This window comes from Petaurus breviceps, unplaced genomic scaffold (genome assembly GCF_028583685.1).
Source record: "Petaurus breviceps papuanus isolate PSGF00001 unplaced genomic scaffold, PetGlider_PUasm1.0 185, whole genome shotgun sequence".
Classification (NCBI taxonomy): domain Eukaryota; kingdom Metazoa; phylum Chordata; class Mammalia; order Diprotodontia; family Petauridae; genus Petaurus; species Petaurus breviceps.
The window spans coordinates 39,026,976-39,050,083 of NW_027185797.1; the positions used below are offsets into that span (position 1 = coordinate 39,026,976).

The following is a 23,108-nucleotide window of genomic DNA, read 5'->3' on the forward strand; positions in this document are numbered from 1 at the left end:
ATAGAAATCCTTTTCTTCCTCTCAGATTCTCTGGCCCATTCTCTCCAGCAGTTCTCCTCTCTGAAGCCCACCCCTCCACCCCTCTCACCATACAGTCTCATCCCCTTCTCTAGAACTGCTGAAAGCACCTTCATCTCCCTTATACTGCACCCCAAATCGCCTCCTCTTCACCCCTTTCTCTAGTTTCAAAGGGACGGTTCATCCCCTGGCTATGGAGACTCTGGGCCTTGGATCTCACTCCATTCTTCATAAGTACGGCCCTATCGTTCTCTTCTGCAATCTGTCCCATTTTCTCAGCCTTAGATGATGGAGGTTTCCTCCATCAAAACGAACCAAGCCAACAAATCCTGCTCACTTCATTCTCCTTTCCTCATTTCCCCTCCTTGGTGAACTGATTCAACTCTACACTGTCTTCTCCCCTTATCCTAAGATCTTGCCCCACCAAGCCTCAGCCCTGGATCACTCCCACACCTGTACTGATGAACCAGGATGGGGAAAACCAGGCAACTACTCTGCCCGGGTCACCACCACTTTATGTTGCGCAAGCTCAGCCAACCGGTCCCTCACTGCTGCTGGGTCATCCTGCTAGACCTAATCGTCTCTCCCACTCTCCACTGGCTCCTCCCAACCTCTTCCCCCCATTCTCTCAGCCAAGAACTTTGTCTCATATTTTACAGAAAAAATGGAGGCCATTGGGCGTGAGCTCCCTCTTGGCCCTCGGGTGCCTTCCGTCCCTCTCTCCTCCATCACCCATCTCACAAGCTGAGGTGGCCAACCCCTCTACTCCAAGTGGTCCCATCTCCTCCAACAGATTGCCCCATCACCCCCCGCCCTTGTCCTTAATCTTTCCCTCTCCACTGACTACAAATGTGACCATGTCTCCCCTATCCGGAAAAAAACACTCCCTTGATCCCTCCATCCCCACTAAGCGTCGCGTCCTATGGCTCTTCTGCCCCTTGTAGCTAAAGTCCTCGAAAACATCATCTACAAGAGGTGCGTCCACTTCCACTCTCACTCTCTGGCTTCTGATCTCACTGCCTGTCTGAAGCTCTTCTCTCTGGTTACAACCATCTCTTAACTGCCAAAGCCAACGGCCTGTTCTCCATCCACGTTTCTTGCCCTTTCTGTAGCCTCTGACATTGTGCTCACTCTCTTCTATGTGGGACCTCCCCTGTTATCTTCCTCTCTCTCTCACCGCTCCCTCTCTGTCTCCTCTCTTGGATCCTCCTCCAGATCCCCTGACCCTCGGTGACCCCCAGGGCTCTGTCCTGGACCCCCTTCTCCTCTCCCTCTATACCTCCTCACCTCAGCTCCCATGGAGTCAATTATCCTGCCCTCTCTACAGAGCACCAACATCCTACCTACCATTGTCAGACACGTGGAACTCAATGTCTTATAGACATCTTACACTCAACATGTCCAAGACTGACCTCATTCTCTTTCCCCCTTCCAGGGGTGGGGACCCTGCAGCCTGGAGGCCACCCCTACTGAAAGCCCCCTCTTCTACCTACAGAGGGCCCCAGCAGCCTCCCAGGCCTCCAGGTTCACAGCTAGCAATGGCCCTGGACTCCTCACCCTCTCACCATCCTCAGACTCCACACCGGTGCCCAAGTCCTGTCAATTTTACCTCTCTAATGTCTCTTGAAGACAAATGCTGGGGGAGAGGGGTCTGCTGGCCTCAAGCCTCTCCCACTCCAATCCCTTCTCCATTCTGCCAACCAACCACGTCACTCCCCCAGGAGCAAATACAAAATGCTCTGGGCAGCATTCACACAGCCCTTCGTATCACCTCCTCCTACCTTGCCAATGTTCTCACACCTTACCCCCCCAAACATTCTCCCTGATACCTTGATACTGGTCTCCTGGCTGTTCCCCTAACAAGACCAGCCATCTCGGGGCATCTTCTCTGGCTATCCTCCATGTCTGGAGTGCCTTCTCTCCTGCCTCCTGGTCTCCTTCAAGTCCCAGCTAGAACCCTTCCCAAACCCTCTTAATTCTGATGCCTTTCCAGAACTAGTTATTTCCAATTTATCCTGTCTATAGCTTTGTACATGGTTGTTTGCATGCTGTCTCCACTAGACTGTGAACACCCTGAGGGCAGGGACTGTCTTTTGCCTTAGTGCTTAGCCCAGAGCCTGGCACACAGGCCCTTAATCAATGTTAGTGACTGATGTGTTCACACACACACACACACACACACACACACACACACACACAGGCCCATCAGATCTGGAAAGGACATTAGAAACCATCTAATCATGCAATTCCTTTCATAAATGAGGAAAATGAGGGTCAAAGAAGGCAGCTGAACCCCCTCAAGGTCACAGAGCTAGTCGGGGATAAGGTAGGGCCTAGAACTTAAGCTTTCTGACTCAGGGCCAAGAATTTCTCATCCCATGCCCTGCTCTCTGAGACCCTTAAGATCATTTGTTTGGGGAACAAATGATCAGAATAGTCAATAGTTGACAAAAAATCAGAAGGACGGGACTAGGGGATTAGAGTTGACAGTCCCTGTTCTGAGTTATCTCCCAATCCTGGTCTTCCCTGTTCCAAGGCCCCTCTCAGCCCTGATCTTCACTATTCTAAGGCCCCTCCCAGCCCTGACATTGACTGTTTTAAGAGCCCTCCAAGCTCTGAACTTCTCTGTTCTAAGGCTCCTCCCAGTCTTGACCATCCTCTTTTAACCCCTTCCCAGCCCTGACATTCCCTGTTCTAAGGCCCCTCCCAGCCCTGACATTCCCAGTTCTAAGGCCTTCCCAACCTTGACATTCCCTGTTCTAAGGCCTTTGCCTTGAAGAACTTAGGAGAAGTGGCCATCCCTTCCTTCCCAGACTTCTTCCCTGGTACCATGTATGCCCAAGCTCAGCATCTTGCACCTCAGTGATCTCCAGGCCATCTATCCCACCTCCCCCAGTGTTCTGCCTGCATAGCAACCAATGGGCCCTCCCCAGCTTATGCTGAAAACTCTCCAGGGCCGGGGAGCTCACTCCCTCCCATCCCACTTCTGAACTTGGCAGGAAGCTGTTTGTTATTTCTCCCCCTGACATCCAGATGCCTCACTCTGTAACATCCCCCACTGCCTCTGCCCTTCGGGGACAAGCAGAAAACTGTATGCCCCTCCCACAGGACAGCCCTTCAGGTGCTTGCAGACAACTTTCATGCCCCAACCCACCCCCTTCCTCCAGACCCTTCAGACCTGAAGGGACCTGTGGCCTAGACTTGAGATCCTGGAGCCCTGGCTGCCCTCCTCTGGGTTCCATCAATGGCCTTCCTAAACCACCCAGGTTGATGGGGCTGGCCAAGCCTGCCCATCCTCCTCCCAAATGCCAGGCCCCCATTCAGATGTCCTGAGCTCTCAAAGAACTGAAGTGCTGCAGGGGTGTGGGGAGGGGGGAGTGCCCCGCTCAGCCTGGTCCCTTCAGCCCACTGCCCTCACCACAGGTCACTTTGTTTGCAGCAGGAGATGATCCAGGATTTTTGGACCTTGAAGCTCCCTGAAGGCCCCGCCGCCGCCTCCCTCCTGCATTGGAGCGGCCCAAGTCTCTCCTCTGCCTCTTTCCAGGAGGTGAACCTGCCAGACAAAGGGCTTTAGGTAAAATTCAAACCCTAACCCAGACACCTGCTGCCTGCGTCACTTTGGACAAAGCCCTTGACATTCCTTCGGGTCTCAGCTTCCTCACTGCAAATAAGGGGGCTGGACCCTCCATCCATAGCTATATGATCCCATGTAGGGAGCAGTGAGTAACATTCTCATGGATATCCTAAGGGAAATCTTAGAGAAACAGATATTATCATTCCAAGTGTATAAACTGAGGCAAAGGAAAGAGAGAAGGAAAGCAAGGGGTTGGGGGAGCATCAGGAATTACATGTGAAGAACCAAAGTCTGGAAAAATGTGAGAACAGAGCCTCGAAATGAGCTGGGAAATGGGGGGGGGGGGGAGGGAAGGGAAGGAACTTTTTATTGAAGGGGTTTTTAGGCCTGCATGATTCTCCGTGACCCCATTTGGGGTGTTTTTTTTTTTTTTTGGCAAAGATGCTGGAGTGGTTTGTCATTTCCTTCTCCAGCATATTTTACAGGTGAGGAAACGGAGGCAAACAAGGTGAAGTGACTTGGCCAGGGTCACACAGTTGGCAAGTGTTTGAAGCTAGATTTGAACTCAGGATGATGAGTCTTCTTCCTGCCCCCAGGTCTGGTGCTCTATGTACCATGACACTCCACAGCCGCCCCTATGACCCCTCACACCCTAACTCTAATCCAAAACATTGGTTTTTGCTGCTTGTAGGAGCCAGGGGTTGTGCCCCTCACACCCTCAGAACTTAGAGGAATGAAGCCATCATGGCGACTTGCTTTAGAGCTGGGATCTGAACTTACTCTCCAGCCTCTAAGCCCAGAAATATTCCTGGATCACTGAGGTAGAGCTGGGTGACTCTTTAGGGGTTGAGTCCAACCCCTTCCTTTTCTAAAGCAGAAATTGATGCCCAGAGATGTTCAGGGACTTTACCCAGGGTCATAAAGGCCATAAGTATCTGAGATGGGATTCGAGCCCAGATCTTTAACTCACTATACCACACCACTACAGAAATTCCAATATTTCAATAAATAAACCTCATTTACCATACTACATCAGTTCACTAAAGGCTGCAGAGACCCCATTACACAGACCCAGAAAGACAGACACCCCACTCTGCTGGGCTTACCTGACTCCCACTGAGTCCGTCGGGAGGTTGTACTGGCCGAACCCAGACAGCTACCTTCCGGCCTCTCCACATCTGACCCAGAAGGACTACAGCCATAGCGCTCGGGGGACACTGAGGAAGAGAAAAGAAGACAGTCACTGGACAGCTGCAGCTCAGATGCCAAGGCTCCCTCACCCATCCAATCCCAGGGCTCTGCCTCTACCTTCCTCCAAGCGGGGTCTGACCTTCCCCATGTCGAGAATGATACCCGTCTTCTTGGAGCCACCCATGCCCTACCCAACCAATCCCCCAATTTCCAGGTCAGGCAGAGCAGGTACTGCCCTAGGAGTGAGGAAGATGGTCAGTGGTCTGGGAACAATCCCGGTGGAAGAGAAGCCCCTGAAGTTAGAGTCAGAGGCCCTGGGTCTAGAGCCCGGCTGTGTCATCTCTGTGGCCCTCAGTTCCCTCATCTGTAAAATGAGGAGATTCACCCCAATGCTCTCTGACCTGAGTCCTAGAATCCCAGGACCCAGCTGGCCCACACCCTCTCTCTCTAAGAGATGCCTGATCTATGGGCTTTCCTCAAGTGCTGCCCATACAGCTCTCCTTCCCAAGCCAATATGCTTCTCCTGCTCTAAAAAGGAGTGACCCCTCTAATCCCAAGCCTCACTGATCTTCTCCAAGAAGTATCTCTCCCATCCCCTCCTTGCTCCCTGTCTCATTCTTCTGCTCCTGCCACACCAACAGCTCACCTCCCAGGGCCCATCCATGCTCCTCTCCACAAAGTACCCAACTTCTGTCTGCCCTCTGGAGGCTGTCTGGCCCCTTCTCAGCCCCTACCCCTGGAAATTCTCAACCAAACCCTGATCTATACCTTTAGCACAGAGCAGTCCCATTAGTCCCTATTTTCATCCCTCTTCTGAATCCTAACCATCCCCTTCCCCTAGAGGGGCCCCATCAGTCTCTTTTCTGTCAGAGCCCTAATCATCCCCTTCCCCTAGAGGGCCCTCACCGTACCCTAATCCCCTCTCTGGGAACTATCTATCCCCCTCCCCTAAAGAGGCCCCAGCAGACCCTGTTCCCCTCTCCCAGAGGGATCCCACCAGGCCCTGATCCCTTCTCTGGACCCTATCTATTCCCTCCTCTAGAGAGATTCCAGTAGACCCTGTTCCCCTCTCTGGCCCTATCTATCCCCTTCCCCTAGAGAGACCCACCAAGTCCTGTTCACCTCTCCCAGAGGGCCCCCACCAGGCCTTGTTCACCTATCCCAGAGGGATCCCACCAGGTTCTGACCCTTCTCTGGACCCTATCTATCCCCCACTAGCCCCTGTTCCCCCCCCCAAACGACCCAGATCCCACTAGACCCTGAGCCCTATCTAGCCCCTCTCCCAGAGTCAGGCCCTGAGCCCCTGTCTGGACCCCAGCCATCTCTTTCTCCCAGACGTCCCAATATCCCCTAGCTCCAGGCCAGTCGGGTCCTACACACCTGGGCGGGCGCGCCTGAGCGAGAGCCTGGGCAGCAGGTCTTGCCGGGCCAGCACCCGCAGCAGCTGCATCAGGGGCCCCAGGTGGGCCTCGTCACACTGGCCCCTCCTCTCCAGCTCCAGCAGCAGCTCTAGGCCCGAGCGGGCCGGAGGCCGGCCCGGGGCCCCCACGGGGGCCAGGCTGGGCTCCCCATCCTTGGGCGCAGGCAGAGCCTCGTCCAGGAGGAAGGAGAGCACGGACAGCTCCTGCTCAGTCAGCTGGGCGCCCACCACCTGGAACACGCGGTGCAGGGACTGCAGCCCGTAATAGTCCAGGCAGGCATCCTCCTCCCAGCAGGGGCTGCACGCCCCCCGGGGCCCCACCATCGGGGCGCGGGGGAGGGGGCCGAGGGGAGACTCCGGAGGAGGGGATGCTGAAAGAGAAAGGGGAGGGGGAGCTCAGCATCCCACGGGCGGCCTCCCTCCCGGCACCCCCGCCCGGGCGGCTGGCAGGGTCGGAACGCAGTTTAAATGGCCCCTCCCAAGTCCCAGGGGCTCCGTCCGAGCTCGGAAGCTCCCCTCCTGCTCAGGCCAATGGCACCGCCGGGCCTTTCCGAGCCTTCGCCCGACCCGGGGGGTCGCGTCTAACCGGGAACCTCCCCGGGGCTGAAGCAGCTGGGCTGTTTCTCGTACCTTCTCTGCAACTGCGCCTGCGCCGCGAGGCCCCGCCCGGCCTCCTCCTACCGCGGCCGCTCACCCGCGCAGGTGCGGGCGCCCAGGCTAGTTCTGCACAGGCGCAACCGGCCTGCTCCCCGTGCACCTGCCTGCCCCCCGCCCCCTCCCACACCTGCCGGGGAGGGCCAGCAGAGCATGCGCGTGCCGAGCGCGGGCGGGGGAGGGCGCCGGCTGGGCTTCTCAGCCTGTTCACCTGGGCTCAACCGGGATCCAAGCCGGCCCGCCCAGCAGCGAATCGCTTCCCCCAACCTGGGCCTCCCGGGGATGTAGTGCCTGGGGGCCCTGCCCCTCCCTGGGCTCCTGGTCACCCTCCTCTGGGGTCGTCCTGGCCCGTGTCTGACCTCTCCCTCTTGCCTTCAAGTCCCTGAGAACTCTTGGAGTTGGAAATGACGAAGACCTGAGTTCAAATAGTACTTCGGCCGCTTAACCTAAGACTCAGTTTCCTCCCCCGTGAAATGGGGATAACAACAGCAGCCAACTGGGAGGGCGGTTGTGCCGGTATTCTTAAAGCGCCGCATAAATGCCCCCCTAGGGCATTCCTGTCTGACGACCAACCAGAATGGGCAGGTTCTGCGCTGTCCGTAGGCAGGGTTTGGTGTAACCGGACCCAAGAACATCCCGGCGCAACCCCGAGGACCTAGAGGTCCCCGGATCCGAAGGCCGGCCCGCAGGCTAAGTCGCCGATAATCAGTCCCACTTCTCAGAGGGGGAAACTGAGGCAGGTCTGGAGTCGGATTTGAACTCAGGTCTTCCTTCAAACCGGTCCAGATCCGAACCCTTTGGAATCGGGTTTTAAATGGAGACAAGACCCAAAAGCAATCAGGATTGGACAAACCCCAAGGCACCAACACCTCCCTACTGGACAAAATACTGCCTGGGAAACGGGGGGAGGGGGGGAGTCTGGGAAGTCCGGCAGTTTGTCAATCAATCAATCAATCAGCGCCGACGAAGCGAGCGCCTGCTGTGTGCCTGACTGCGCGATACGCTGGGCACGCAGAACGAAGCGCAAGAGCCCCTTCTCTTCGGGGAGCCTGCCCGCCCAGTCGAGGCCACAAAGCCCAGGCCTCCTCCTCCCTCTCCCCGCCCCCCAGGCTCCCACCTGTCCCACCTGGGGCCGGCAGGCGCTCCTAGGGGGAGGGGAGGTCCCCAGACTTGCCGAGGCTCCGGATATGTGGCTCGCGGCTGCCCAGGGCACGGAGGGCTGTAGGCACTCCGGTAAGGTGGGAGGGAGGGCCCTTCTGTCCCCGCCCACCCTGACTCATTCCGCCCCCCCTTCCCAAAGGGAGGCCGGGGGCCCCTCGGCAGGGTTTGGGCGTCAGTCTCAGGGTGGGGCAGCTTGTCCTCAGCCTCCCCAAACACAAACTTCCTTCCTTTCTAGAACTGCTCCGGGGCACAGCTGTGCCCCACCCCCAGATCGCTTCAACCAGAAGTCAATTAAATAAGCACGTATTAAACGCTTACTGTGTACCAGGTACTACTCGGTACGTAAAACAAAGAGGAGATAAGGGGAAAAAAGAGAAGCAGACCCAGCAAATCCAGTCGGGTGAGTGAGGTCACGTCGTGACCCACAATACAGCCTGTCCTCCGCTCCTGGGCTTCACCCGATCCCCAAATGACCACTTACTGAATCCTCCCTTTATGTCTGGGGCGGAGACCCGGGATGGGCTGAGGAATAGGGATGGGGCATGTAGATGCAGGGTAGGAAGGGACTGACCTTCAAGGCCGTGCACCAGTGACTTTCCTGGGTCATCTGGGCACTAAGGAGGAAAGGCAGGATTCGAACCCAGGAGGTCCGTCCCCAAACCAAGAACGCTTCTCCACCAGTAAGAAGCAGGAGACCGGCCGCTTTTGGAAGGAAAGGTGTGAGTGACAAGGGGAAGGAGAAAGAGACGGGAGCAGGTAACAGCGTTTCTCTCCTTTGACCCTGACAAGCTGCTCTGGGAGGAAGGTGCTAATTAGGAGGTCCATTTCACACTTGAGGGCGCCGGGGAAGTGATCCGGCCAGGGTCACACAGCTTGCGTCTGGGCTCTCTTAAGGGTTATGGTCTTTTTGTCTCCCAAGCCCGGCGCTCCGGGCACCGTAGCGCGGCCTAGCGGCGCTCAACGAAACTGGTCTTTTTCGCCTGGCCCGAGCCTGCGCGTGCGCCTGCGCGTCGGGGACCTTCTCCCCCTCCCCCTCCTCCTCAGTCCCGTCTTCCCAGAGGTTCGCGCCTGCGTCTCCCGGAGTTCCCATTAGCTCCGCCCCTGTCCGGCTCGCCCCGCCCCCAGCCCGGCACCTATTGGGTCCCGCGGCGCCCAATGGGAGGCAGCGATGGTGCGAGGTGCGCTCCGGCCGTGGTGGCGGCTGCGGCGATAACGGGAGCGGCGGTGGCGGCGGCGGTGAGGGGCGGAGGGGGGGGGGGTCTGGGGAACCGGTGAGGGGAGGCCTAGGGGTGGGGGGTGAGAGAGACCGAGAGACGCTGAGGGAGAGAGAGACATTGAGAGACAGGAGACTTTGAGAGAGAGACGAGAGCCGTTGAGGGGGAGCGCCCCGAGCCGAGCCCCCTCTCCCGGCTTCTTGCAGCTTAGAGACCCCCGACACAGACGAGGCCTCCCCCCCTCCCCCCGCGCCCTTCCCCCTGCCCGGTTAGGGGTCGGGAGCCTCAGTGGTCACTGGGGGCGGGGCGGACACACCACAGCCGGGCCCCTGCCTGCCTCAGTTTCCTCCTGGCCTCACTGGCACACTCAGGTGCCCGATGCACACTGCCCCAGGGCAGCCTCGGGAGGGGTGGCCCTGACCGCCGGCCTTCTCCACAGGCCATGGCGGAGACGGCGGGCCTGGACACCCCGCTCCTGCTGCAGCCCCAGTACATCTGCTCGGCCTGCGGCCTGCTCTATGACACCCTGCAGGAGGTCTTCGTGCACCAGCAGCAGCACGCCCAGCCCAGCCCCACTGGCGCGCTGCCCCAGGACAGCCACTTCCAGTGCTTGGCGTGCTCGGAACTCCTGCTGTCGCCCGAGGCCCTGCTGGCCCACCAGGATGCCCACACCCGGGACACCGACCCCCCCATCGGCCCCCTCCAGGGCCAGGTCCAGTATCACTGTGGCAACTGTGAGGAGCTCTTCCTGTCCCCTGACCTCTGGCTGGCCCACTGTGAGGCCTGCCCTGCCCCTGAGGAGGCAGAGCCACCACCCCCCTCGCCCCCCGTCACCATGGACCCCTATGAGTGCCCCGAGTGTGCGCAGCTGCTGGACACCCCTGAGGAGTTCTTGGAGCACCAAGGGACCCACTTTGCCTCCCTCGAGAAGGAGGAGGCTGACGGAGGGGAGGAGGAGGAGGGGCCCCGCACAGAGGGGGCAGCGGCCGAGGATGAGGGGGCTGCCCACATCCACCAGTGCGGTGATGGCCAGGGCACCTGGGGATCGGGGGAGGAGCTGCGGCGGCCCCGGCGGGTGACCCATGCCCCAGCTGCCGCCCTCCATCGCTGCACTCAGTGCCAGCGTGGCTTTAGCTCTGCCAACCGTCTCCTGGCCCATGGCCGTGCCCATGTCGGGGGCACCCATGAGTGCCCTGCTTGCTCCAAAGTCTTCAAGAAAGCCACCTCCCTGGAGCAGCACCTCCGGCTGCACCAGGGCGAGGCCCGGTACTTGTGTGTGGACTGCGGCCGGGGCTTTGGGACAGAGCTCACGCTGGTTGCCCACCGCCGGGCCCACACGGCCAATCCCCTGCACCGCTGCCCTTGTGGCAAGACTTTCAGCAACATGACAAAATTTCTCTACCACCGGCGGACCCATGTGGGCAAGAGTGGAACACCCCCGCCCCCGCCTCCTGCACCGCCACCGCCCCCACCCCCGCTGCCCCCCACTGCCTTGTCTTGCCCACACTGCGCCAAGGCCTTTTCCTCTGCAGCCCGGCTAGCCAGGCACCGGCGGGCTGTGCATTCCCCTCCCGAGCGGCGGCACCGCTGTGGGGTTTGTGGGAAAGGCTTTAAGAAGTTGGTCCATGTGCGCAACCATCTACGCACACACACGGGCGAGCGGCCCTTCCAGTGCCATGCCTGTGGAAAGACCTTCGCTTCACTGGCCAACCTCAGCCGTCACCAGCTAACCCACACGGGGGCTCGTCCCTACCCCTGCCCCGATTGTGGTAAGCGTTTCACCCAGAGTTCCAACCTGCAGCAGCATCGGCAGCTGCATGGCCGGTCTGCAGCCTTCTCCCGGGCCTCACGCCTCCAGGCTCGTCTGGCCACGGTCCGGAACCTGTACGGGAAGGGGGCAGCTGGCAGTGGGACACTGGGCCGGACCAGGCAACGGCACCTCCGGCGGGGCCACACGAGGCGGGATGAACCCAAACCCCAGCCCAGACCTGGCGCAGCCCCCAACCCACCAGCCCCAGCCCCACAGCAGACCATCATGTGCACAGAGCTGGGCGAGACCATTGCCATCATCGAGACTTCACAGCCCCTTGCCCTTTTGGACACGCTGCAACTATGCCAGGTGGCACTGGGAGCTGGTGGACTACTACACCTGGATGCTGCTTTTGTCTGACAGGCTGAGACAGGGTGGGGCCTGGTTCTTAATAAATGAGTTTTCATTTATGTCGCTGTGCTATTGAAGTAGAGATTGGCCTTCTCCATGTGATCATAGATTGAGGAGAAGAGAAGACTGTGCCAACCTCTCCTTTTGTAGGTCAGAATCTAATGACTGGAAGCCAAACTGAGGTCTGCGGTCTGCCTCAGGCCACCAGCTTCTGGGGGACTGAGGCTGTTCATGCTGAGGGAGCTTGTCTGTCCATTACCTAAAGAAGGGCAGAGATGTTCCTGGAGATCAGGCAGGCATCCTTTGGCCTTATGGTCATCATGGTTCCTAGCTGCCCTGTGAGATCTGGTTTCCAAGGCTCTTCCATGGGCACAGGATACCAAAAGGCATCCACAGTAACCCCAGAGAATCTCAGCACTAGCTCACCTTGTCCAACAGGTGTCTATGCAGCCATCTGACCTGTGGTCAGCCAGCTCCTCCTCCTGGCCCAACTGCTCAGGGCAGCCCATTCCCTACTGCTCCCTTGTCCCCTCTCCAGGTGCAACATCCCTAGGTCATAGGATGTGGCTTGATCCCCCTTCTCATCTCTGCCCATCTCTTTGGCATCCCCGAGTTTATCGGGAGCTTCCAATGCCTAGTCCAAACAAAAACCTGAACTGTGAATGTTCCCTCCCCCTCAGATTCCTGGCCCTTCCATGACGAGTGACCAGCCGGTCAATCCTGCACCCTTTGGGCCACTAGCTCACAAGTTCAAAGGAGAGTGAGAAACTGGGTTCTAAATCTGCATTTGGGGAGAGGGGGAGCTCCCAAGAGTGTCTGCCTTGGGAGAAGGCCCATGATGAAGTCCTGACCTTACCAGCCCAATGGGAGGTGGAAGGCAGATAGCATTCCCATTTTCAAGAGAAGGAAATCAAGTCTTCACATTTGGCAACTTTAGCAGGTCATCCTTGTGACGAGAACCCACCTGTGACTCCCTTTCTGCTCTCCTGAGTGGCTTTTTAGCAGATAAGGAAACCTTACAGAACAGACCGGCTCTGTCCAGGGGCTGCAGGGGCGGTCTGAGCCCAACCCCAGGCACTTCCTTTGACACCAAGTACCTCCATAGCAGTGTCCTGGGATCACCAAACGCCAGCCTGGGGAATGCCACTGTATATAGAGAAAAAACCCCAAAGTAACCTGTTCCATCAGTAACCAAGCATTTACTAAATGTGCCCAGTGCCAGGATACAGAAAAGGGCAAATGGTAGTCTCTGTTTCCAGACTGCTCAGTCACAGGAGATACAATAGGCAAATGACTACCACCGAAGCCACACTTATACTGGATCAGCTGGGGATACATAAGGTGCCAGCCCTGTGGGAGATCAGGGAAGCTAGGAGGCTGAGAGGGCTGGCCCAGGTGCAGCCAGTGAAAATGCCCTGAGTCAGGAGATGCAGGGTCTTATGGAGGAAGCAGCAGCCAGGAGGGCACTGCCACGAGATAGACTGGCCAGGTTATGGAAGGCTTCATTTAAAAGCCATAGGGTCATTTTGTGTTGGATCATGGAGGTGACAGGGAGTGACTTCAGGAAGACCAATGTGGCAGAAGCCAGAGGTGAAGAGCTGAGAGCCATCAGAGGAGGGGGCTTGTGCTATGACTCCTGGGTCGGGAGCCTGAGGGCCTGGGAGGATAAGGCTGCCCTCTGCCCTGACAGGGAGTCTCAGGGATAAGGTCAAAACGTGGGGCATACTGAAATTAAGATGTCTAATAGGCAGTTGGAGACTCCAGGTTAGGAGAGGAGTTAGGGCCGGACAAATCTGAAAATCGTCTATAGAACTGATAGTTAAAACCTGGAAACATAGCAGAATATGGTGGGAGAAGGGGACTCAAGACAGAGCCTTGGAGACTGAGGTCAGACACTCAGAGGAGAGCCAGGAAAGAGGGTCAGAAGCACCTTGAGGGAAAGGAGGGGAGGAGATGGACCAGAAAGGGGGTGGGTGCCCTAAGCAGGGAGTGGCACAGACCTGGTTTGAGCCTGCTCTCGAACTTTGAGCCTACTCAGGGATTCCCACAACCAGGCTCTACCACCCTCGGGCCGTACCTTCTGGTTCCAAGTCCGCCATCATGTGGGCCCTTTTGGTTCCTGCCCCAGCCTTGACTCCCCCTCCACCAACACACACACACACACACACACACACACACGCCATGAACATTATCTTTTCCAGAGATGCCCAAGGCCACAATGATAGAGGGCCAGATGTAGACTGAGCTGTGGTTTGCCATGGGGTAGTGAAAGGCTGATCTAGGGGAAGAATGCAACACTTGGCATGGGGCCCTGTGTTCAAATTCTGGCCGTGTGACTTTGATCAGGTTCTAGGAGCTCAGAAGGCATGACTTTAGGTGCCCTCCAGGCCACCTTGGACCTTCACCAGGGACACCCTTGACGGGATGCCTCCTAACAACAGAAGGACAAGGGTAAGAAGAGCTGTGGAAGCCAGCAGTGTGCAGCCCAACAGGGAGGAGGGAGGCCAGAAACCATCCCAGGAGAAAGGCGCAGCACTTCAGAAAACCACATGTCGCCACTGTCTTAGTGCCTTCTTTATTTTGTTCAACATTTCCCGCTTACATCTTCACCTGGTTCAGGCTGTGCGGAGGAGCACTAGGGTCCACACACTCCAAGCCTGATGTGGGCTCAGCTACCCCTGAATCACACACCCTCCATCAGAGGCTGTCCAGCCTCGGCCTGAATGCTGCCAGAGATGAAGGGAAGTCACTGCTTCTCAACAGCTGTCCCAGTCACATTTCTCATGAGGGGAAAGCAACCCCCTCCCTTCCAAGGTTGCCCCCGTCACCTCTGGGCAGCTGGTCAGAAATTACTTTATAAGCCCCAACCTGCTCTGCCAGGGGTCTGGTTGGGCTCTCTGGGGCCTTCTCCACAAGTCTTCCAAATCTGGCCTTACATGCCGACTAGCTGCGTGACCAGGCCAGGCACGTAGCCTCCGATCGCCTCAAAATGGGGGTAATAGCTGCCCTGCCTGCACGACTGTTGTGAGGACCAACAGCATGTAACACAACGCCCAGCACCCAGGAGGCCCTTTCTACACGTGCTTCCGTCCTCATTCCAACCATTAAAGATGGTCTTCTGTCCCCCAGGTGAAATACACCCAGGTCCTTCACTACAGCGACTGTGGCAGGATCTCAGGACCGTCACCAGAGGTCACCGTCCAGCCACGGGCTAACCAAGGACAGTGGGATTCCCAAGCCTCTCGCTGGAGACCCCAGGATCTTCTCAGGTCTTGTGGCAGCTCATGGGGGCCAATGTTGTCATCACACAGATATGTCTAGCTGTTTCTCTTCCATCTTGTACTTGGGTTAAAAAAATTCAACTTCCCAAATACATCATCTAACACTTTATTCTACCCAATTCAGCCTTTCATTCGAACACAGACCACTTAACATGGGCCTCAGTTTCCTTCTCTGTAAAACGGCAATAAACGCATGCCCCAAAGCTACCTCCCCAGAGCACTTATTTGTGGGAATGAATGTTTTTCAGCCCTAGGTCAGCACTACAGGAAGGAGGTCTGGCCAGGAAGGAACTCAAGGAAATATGGAGGCCAAGGCTCTACTCCCCAACAGGGAGAGAAGAAAAGCCTGCCCAGGACCCCAGACAGAGCCGGGATCAAGCCTGAGGAGCTCCTGACTCCTCAGGCCAGGGACCAGCAGCCCACACCACCCTCCCTAGCTGGCCCCAAGGGACACCAGGGGCGGAGGCAGCTCCTTCTCATGCCAATAATTTATTGAACGGAAAGTTCTGTACACAGGCAAACCCTACCGTGGGAACTAAGACATCAGGACCCCCAGCCCCCCCTCCCTGTCCCAGGGGGCTGGGGGGCAAGGGGAGAGGGACTGGGGGTGACACTGGGAAGGGCAGATGGGACACAGCTGGGGATGGGGGGGATGGGCGGCGCGAATCATTGCAACATTTTCTTTAAGAAAAAATTATAACAATCTATTTACACCCGAGGGGTAAGAGGAGAGAAAGAGGAAGAAAGAGGGGCCTGAGACAGGGTCTGGTCCTATTTACAAGGGACAAATAAGGGGGCAGCAGGGAAGGGACCAAGGCAGGGTTTGGGGGGGAGTGCTCAAACCCCTGAGGCCAAGCCCAAAGAGCCTCTTCCTTCTCTCTCCACCACCCCCCAAACACCCAGTTAAAATCCTCTGTTAAAAAGCTAGCTTGGCCAGCCAGCTCAGTGTGGGGGGAGGGGGGAGGAACAGAGGCAAAAAGGGTGGTATCCCCTCCTCCATTTCCCCTACCAGGCTCTTGCCTCTGTGAGGTAGGAGGGGCCTGGGTCTTGGCTGGCTTCTCCCCTTTCCTTGCCCCCCATCTAAAAACTGAACCCAGCCAGGGATGAGGAGAAGGCAGGCTCTAGGACCCAGGCCTCCGACCCAGAGCTTCTGGGATGGAAGGTGGGAGGGGTGTCCCGGAGGCCCTCAGGAGGAGTTGGCTACGGATGTGGAAGGCTCCTGTCCTGGCCGATCCTGGTTCTCTCCTAAAACTGAGGCAACGCAGGAAAGGGTCAATGCCAGGCCCCTCACACTGACCCACCACTGCACAGGGTCGTCCTTTGTTGTCCCCCAACTTACCATGTGAGGACGAGGAGCAGGAGACAGAGGCCGTCGGGCTCCTCAGGTGGGAGGGGATGAGGATGCCGTTGAGACTCGGCTGGATGGAGAGCTCTGGGGGGCGAGGGCAGGGGCAACCAGGGTGGGGGGAGGGGGAGGAGGAGCCAGAGGGGGGGCATCAGTCTCATCTTCTCGTGCCTTTCCTCCCCCACCCTCCCCTTCCTTCACCCCACTGACTTACACTTCTCTCTTACCTTCCCTGGGTCCAAACCCTTTTTTCCTCCACTGTTCCCACCCCCAAGCTGCCTCCCCCAACTCACCACCAGGGCTAAAGTTGAAGAGGGGGGGGCAGCTGCCGGCTGTTGGGGAGCTGGGCCCCAGGGCTGCGCAGGTCATCAAAGAAGCTGTGGGCACAGGCCTCCAAGGGGGACAGCCTTGTGGCCGGGGTGTACTCCAGCAGGTGAGAGCACAGCGCAATGGCCTCTGGAGGTGTGCGCGCCTTGAAGACCTGAGGCACAGGAGGGCACAGAGGGCTGGAGGTGGCTGTGAGTCTCCTCCCACGGTGGGGTGGGGCCAACCCAGAACCATGACGTCCCCCAAAACAAAGCAAATGGCAGCCAAACCTTTGTCCACGGATGAGCCTTGATCTGGGGGAACTTAAACTCAGTGTAATTTGGGTTCATCTCCCGGATTTGCTCTCGTGTGGGCGTCCCCAACACCTGCAGGTAACACAGCCACCTTTGTCTAGGGCACACACTCGCCCTCACAGTTCACAGCCCTTCCGGTCCTCACCTTGATAATCTCTACCAGTTGGTCCACCCCACTGTCCCCAGGAAAGATGGGTTGGCCGAGGAGGAGCTCAGCAAGGACACAGCCAGCAGACCACACATCTGCCAAAAGAAAGACTATCAGAAGACAAAGGAACAAGGGGATTCAGCCTCCTCTCTGAATAACGTCCAGTGGGGAGGAGACACAGCTTTGGTACAGAGCTGCAGCCCTAAGCAGACCACAAGCCATTAGGGCTGGACGACAACCTTCGATCACACAGAGGCCAGGCACAAGAATGGATGCCTGATCTGAGGGCACCAAAGATCAGGTTCTGCCCCAGCCCCATGCCCCAGGTCTTCTGGCCCTGACCCGGAAAGGCTGCAATACTGGGGCTCTGTGTCACGACCAACAGTCAGTCAGTCAGTCAGTCAGTCAGTCAGTCTTCCCACCTGCCACGGTCGCCAACCATCCCCATCAATCCTCCCTGACCCCCACCCCCAGACTGAAAACCAGGAGGGAAGCAGAGGACAAGGTGGCCTCTGGCCCACCATGACCCCAGCCTCCTGGCGGCTCTGACCGATGGACGAGGTGTAGTCAGTGGCTCCGAAGATAAGCTCGGGGGCCCGGTAGTACCTCGAGCAGATATAGGAAACGTTGGGTTCTCCCCGAACCAGCTGCTTTGCGCTGCCAGACAATAAGCAGGAGGGAAGAAATGAAGGCTGGTGAAGTCCCAGCATCCCTCCCCACAGCCTCCGGCCCCAGGTGCCAGCACTGCCCACCTGCCAAAGTCACAGAGCTTGAGGACAGCAGTGTCTGGGTCCACCAGGAGGTTCTGGGGCTTGATGTCTCTGTGGCACACACCTTGTGAGTGGATGTAGGCCAAGCTCCGAAAAAGCTGGTACATGTACACCTGGGGGCAAGGCGTACCTTGACCACTGCTGTGATCAGCCTCAGGGCAGGACACCCACCCCAGAGCGTTAGGAGAAAGAGCCACCGCATCATCGAGGTCCTGGGAAGGGTCAGGGGAATCCTCCAAACCAGAGGGTCACGAGGTGATGCAACCAAACCTGTGCCCCAGCCCCAACTGCAGGAGATCCCCCAGTGGAGGCCTTGTAGTAGAGGGGACGCTGCTGCAGGTGGGGCCATGTGCCTTGTGGAGTCCCTTCCAGTCCAAAGAGTCCTAAGGGCCTGAGAACTCGCAGCACCCCCCCCCCAGACTCAGACAGGAAAGTCAGAGGGGTTTGGGGGCTCCTGTCATCTAAGCCCCCACAGTGAGTCACAAGATGGCCCATAGCAGAGCCAGGATACAGGACACCCTGTGCCTGTTTGTTCCCACAGGCCCAGATGTGGGTAAGAGGCCACAGTTCTTGACCACTGTTGGTAAGCAAGAAACCAGCCCCATGAGGAGCCACTGCTGAGCTTGGAGAGCAGGGAGCAGAAGTCCCCAGGCCCGTCCTAAAGACACAGCCAAGAGCACAGGTCGTGTCAGGCTCATGACTGGGCTACAGCTCCACCATCTAGAGCCGAGACCCTGTAGGAAATACACCTTCAAGGGTCCTTCCAGGTCTGGGGCTGATTCTGCCACTGGACGTGACGGCCAGAATCCTGGGCAGGGGAAATGTAGCTCAAGGTAAAGAAAAGCAACCACCCAGTCACGCGCTGCCCCACAGGGGGGCCAGGCTCCCTGTCAAGGGTGGTCTCCAAGCACACAATCTCCAAATTACCAGAGGGGATGCTGGCTCGGCTGAGGGATAGCCTCAATGCTGTCAGAAGCCCAGGCCAGACTCTGGACCTGCTAGGCATGAGGTCCCAAGGCTCGGCACTTAAAAGGGACAAAGCAGGGAGAGGCTTGCTTGTGGCCCCTACCTGGTCACACTCAGCACTGTCCTTGTGTCTGTCCTGTTCTCATCTGCTGTCTCCCCACACTGACTCCCTTTGCCTTCTCTCTCTAGCACCAGGGGTCCTGACCCCTGGGGGAAGTTCTCAGATACTGCAGTCTAAGAGTGTGCCTCAGGTACCCAGAGGAGCTGAAGTGGGCATCAGAGGCCCAGGACACCTGGGTTCTGATCTAGGCCCAGCCCTAGTTTCCCACTACAAAGTACGTGCAGGTGGGGAGAAAGGAGGGCCTTCTTTATTACAGATACTTCTAGATGCCCATTCTCCAGAATGGAGACAGGCCAAAAATCATCCTCTAAATCAAGGAATCCATGAGCTTGGGGGGGATGGAAAGTTACAGGTATTTTCAATAACCTTTAACTGAAATTGAGCATTTCCTCCAATTGTTTAAAAACATGATTCTGGGAAGGTGTCAGCAAGCTTTCCCAGGCTGCCCAAGAGGTGTGTGGCTGGCTCACAAAAGCCCAGGACTGCCCCCTCCCCATCTCGAGCACTTCGTTGCTGTCCCAGGAGATCACAGAGTATATCGACAGATCCCCACCCCACCCAGGGCTTCACAGCAAGGACAAGCTGGGGCCCAAGTCCCACCTTGACATAGATGGATGGGATGGTCAGCTTGGCCTTGGTAAAATGCCGTGCCACCCGGTAAACGGTCTCAGGCACAAAGTCCAGCACCAGATTCAGGTAGAGCTCGTCCTTCTGCCATGAGGAAAGGGGAGGAGGGTGAGGAGGGGGCCCAGGAGCTCCCCAGAGCCAGAGGTGCCAGGTGGGAGGAGCCTGCCAGGCCACCAGGCCTCACCTTCTCCCCACTGGAGTAGAAGAAATAGCGAAGCCGTACAATGTTGCAATGGTCCAGCTTCCTCATGATCTGCAGCTCCCGATTCTGGGGAAAGAGAGTGGCTGTCCTCAGAAGGCAGAGCTGAGCCTGGGGGCAGGGGGCAGTGGAGCCCCTCTCTTCCCCCTTCCAGACTCATATTCTCCTTTTGTGGTTTTGGCCCACTCTTGCTCAACCTCCATTTCCTCCCTGGGCCCTTGCCTCAGATGTTTCATCCCCTGCCTCTGGGACGCCAGAGCTCCCTCCTCCCTTCTGGGCCCCCAACCTTCACCTGGCTCAGCCTCCCTTCCTCCTTCCCTCCCAGGTCTACCCCAGGACTCCCATCTTCTATGCACCACTTTTCTTTTTCCTGTGCAGCCTCTGGATGCCCAATCTCCCCTTCCTCAAATATCTGAAACTACAGAAAAGGAACCTCAGGTTATAGACCCATGACCTAGAACTGCAGGCAGTCAGCCCAACTCCTCACTGAGGATGAAGATGAGGTCCAGAGAAAAAGGACTTATTCAAAGCTATACACACAGTGGCCCAAACAGGATTCGAACCCAGGCCTTCTCAAGATAAACCCACTTCTCTTTCCACTAGGTCAAATTGCCTCTTTCTGATCCCTGCTCCCCTCCCCTCGGACAGCGCCTGCGGGCCTCTGCTTCCCTCTCCTCGGGCTCCCCAGCTGCTCCCGAGGATCCCCCAGGACTGTCAGGCCACAAGCCGGCCCTCCTGGGGCCTGACCTTAGCTCTTCACCTGCACCCTGGCCCCGCCCCTTGGCAGCCGGAGCCCCGCCCCCACCCGGCCTCGGTACCTTGAACCTCTTGTCCTGCAGCACCTTCTTGATGGCCACCAGCTCCCCGGTCTCGGCCAGGCGGGCCTGGTAGACCACGCCGAAGGAGCCGTTGCCGATCACCTTGATGTCCGTGTAGGCCACCTCCTGGGAGCGCTCGGGCCCCTGGCCTAAGGTCGCCATCACCGTGGTCACTTTCCCAGTGTCACCTGGAGGAGAGGGGCATGGGGACTCCCTGCTCCCAGGTGGGGGCGGGGTGATCCAGCCCCTGGGTCCCTGCCGGGGGCTACGAATGGGGAGAGGGGGAAGGGGCACCGACCTTTAGCTCCCGGCCCCTATGGCCGCCTTGCTGCTGGGGGGAGGGGCCTGCCTCCTGGGAAGGGGTCGCCCCTAGCCTTCCCCAGGGAGGGCTGGGACAGAAAGGGGTCCTGGGGCTGCGGCTGCCTGCGTAACTTCCCAAGTCCTGCGGAAGGGCCGAAGCTGCTGGGAGGCTGCGACCCCGGGGCCCCCCTCAAGTGCCGAGAGGACGAAGGGAGGAGGGCAGAGGGAACCCCTACTCACGTCCCAGTTTCACGGCGGGTGGTGGGAAGCTTGAGGAGCCGCCGCCGCCGCCGCCGCCTCCTCCTCCTCCTCCTGCTCCTCCGGAGCCCGAGGCCAAGGCCACGGTGACGGACCCCGCGCCCCCGCCGCCGCCGGTACCCGAGCCGCCAGGGCCGGGACCAGGAATGGGGCCGGGGGCAGGACCCTGGCCGGGTCCCGGACCCGAGGCTGGAGCCGGGGGGACCGGGCCTGGGCCGCCGACCTTAGAGACGGTGGGCCCGGGGCCTGATCCGCTTCCGCCCGGCCCCGGCCCGGGTCCCGCCGGCCCAGGCTCTCCAAACGAGCTGGTCCGGGCCCGGCTCGAGATGCTGTCGCTGCCGCCGCCGCCGCCGCTCCCCGGGGCTCCGCCGCTCATGGCGCCTCAGAGGCCGCCGCGCTGCTCCCCGGGGCCCCGGCCGGGCCGGGCTGGGCTGGGCTCCGGCTCCGCTCCAGGCCGCGGCCGCTCCGGCCTCCGGCTCCGGCTCCGGCTGCGGCTGCGGCTCCGGCTCCGCGCCGCGGGGCTCGCCGGGAAATGCAGTTCGCGCACGCTCGCACGGCCGGCCCGGCCCCGCGGAGCGTACTGGGAAATGGAGTCCTCGCTCCGCCGCAGAAGCAACGTCATTGGCTCCGAAGGGAGTGCCCTGAAGGGTGTCGGGAAATGCAGTCTGAGCGCTCTCTTGGGTCGCCGATCCAACAGAGAAGCCCAGGAATTCCTGGGAAACAGCGTGCACGCGACCTCTCTGTGTGCTGGGTGAACCGAGGGCGCTGAGGACGCCGAAAGAATCTCGCTCCCTGAACAGCACCGAGGTCGCCAAGGAATGCCGGGACACGTAGTCCCTTCCCAGAAATCCCCGCTACTTTCTTTTACGTCACGAACCGCGACGACGAGGGATGCCGGGAAATATACTTCAACGTAACATTTAGGCACTTAAAGCCCCAGAGGATCCTGGGAGATGGAGTTCGAGACCACCACCCCATTTCCCGCTCCCCTCCCTCCCCCCCCCCCCCCCCCCTGTCAAACTACGGGTCCAAGGGAGATCCTGAGAAAAAAAGTGAGGAGGAGATGCCGGCCGCGAAGGGAAAAGGCTTCTGCACCGCTCCCCGCCTCCGCTCTTCTTTAGAAACTAGTTGCAAGGAAAGGAAATCATTGCAAGTTGGGTGGTGAGGATGCTCAAGCATATGTCACGGACACACCTTCGGGGGAAGGGGGGGCGGGTCAGCGAGCAACAAAGCATTCTGGAAAGTGGAGTCTTCCTTTAACCGATAAGAGCAGGGAACCAACGCCCTCGCGCAATGACCGCCGGGAAAAGGAACGCTCGACCCTCCAGGTCCTGGGAAATGTAGTCCCTGTTACGCTTCCCTTCACTTCGTCTTCATTCCTCCCAGCGCACCTATGGAAACCTGGGAAGCGGGTTCCTTACTTTCCCGCACAAGAATACGGATGCATGTGCACCAACACTCATTGTCAATGCTGAGGGGAAATGAAGCGCTCTAGGATACATTTACCTGGATCTCCGGAAATGGTGGGAGCTTTCAGTACTTCCTAACCCCAATGAATTCTGGCTATTGGAGTCTTCAAGTAGTTCTCAGCCTGAGCCCACCCCGTCCTAAAGATTTCTGGGATTTGTATTTCTCCCTGAGGAGAGATTAGGCTAGGGTCGAGTAGGCTCAAATAGAGCTCAGTTCAGAGCCACATGTTCTTCACATGGAGCTGTAGGTCTCCATACTGATGTGGACGTCTTTCCTAACGGAGAGCAGCGGCATTGGAGAAATCTGTAATTTTTCAGCGGGACCATTGGTATCAGACGTAGAAAATTAAAAGTACAAAGCTGAGACTTGCGCGCACTGGCTGCTGGGACTTATAGTTCACAGCCTGGGCAGGCCATACTGCCCCCTGTAGGTCGTCAGCCAGTAAAAGGAATGCGCATGTTCCGAAATGGGCCACGCGGCTCCTACTTAAGGCTCCGCCTCTCTGGGGGCGGGGCGGGGCGGGGCGAGGCCGGAGGGAGTCGCCGTTACCCAAGGAGGTCTGGGAGGGGGCGGGGCCGCTGCGTGAGCATTCTGCTCCAAGTTCTTAGTTGGGAAGGGGCGGCGGCAGGTCCTTTATAGGGGAAAGTGGCTCGGTGAGGAGGGTCCTTTTGGACCAGGGAGTTAGGGGCTTAGTGAGGAGGGTCCGCTTGGACCCGGGAGTTAGGGGCTTAGTGAGGAGGGTCCGCTTGGACCAGGGAGTTAGAGGCTCAGTGAGGAGGGTCCGCTTGGACC

At 58.4% G+C, this 23,108-nt stretch overlaps 3 protein-coding genes across 4 annotated transcripts in view; 1 reads left to right on the plus strand and 2 right to left on the minus strand.

Moving 5' to 3' along the window:
- The window catches only part of DEDD2 (death effector domain containing 2), an 11,058-nt gene extending 2,953 nt beyond the window's left edge, over positions 1 to 8,105 (minus strand). Inside the window, exons 1-4 of one of the 2 annotated variants that reach the window (XM_069088941.1) lie at positions 7,984 to 8,105; positions 6,164 to 6,574; positions 4,699 to 4,809; positions 3,437 to 3,571 (exon numbers count right to left, since the gene is read on the minus strand). In XM_069088941.1, the coding sequence (XP_068945042.1) occupies positions 3,437 to 3,571; positions 4,699 to 4,809; positions 6,164 to 6,527 (610 nt within the window). In that variant the 5' untranslated portion in view covers positions 6,528 to 6,574; positions 7,984 to 8,105. Of the gene's footprint in view, positions 1 to 3,436; positions 3,572 to 4,698; positions 4,810 to 6,163; positions 6,575 to 6,833; positions 6,888 to 7,983 lie in introns of those variants that run through there. The other variant, XM_069088940.1, reaches the window with a different exon arrangement.
- A 1,081-nt stretch (positions 8,106 to 9,186) lies between these two features.
- ZNF526 (zinc finger protein 526) lies at positions 9,187 to 11,452 on the plus strand. The gene is given in 3 exon segments (XM_069088942.1): positions 9,187 to 9,207; positions 9,210 to 9,254; positions 9,672 to 11,452. Coding segments are annotated over 3 exon segments (1,797 nt in total). The 3' UTR covers positions 11,403 to 11,452.
- A 3,304-nt stretch (positions 11,453 to 14,756) lies between these two features.
- On the minus strand, positions 14,757 to 21,237 carry GSK3A (glycogen synthase kinase 3 alpha). Its single transcript, XM_069088943.1, is given in 12 exon segments — positions 14,757 to 15,925; positions 16,014 to 16,106; positions 16,313 to 16,340; positions 16,342 to 16,500; positions 16,616 to 16,711; positions 16,785 to 16,882; positions 17,338 to 17,444; positions 17,540 to 17,670; positions 19,245 to 19,355; positions 19,456 to 19,539; positions 20,289 to 20,476; positions 20,829 to 21,237. Coding segments are annotated over 12 exon segments (1,554 nt in total). The 5' UTR covers positions 21,223 to 21,237; the 3' UTR covers positions 14,757 to 15,860.
- Positions 21,238 to 23,108: the final 1,871 nt, after the last annotated feature.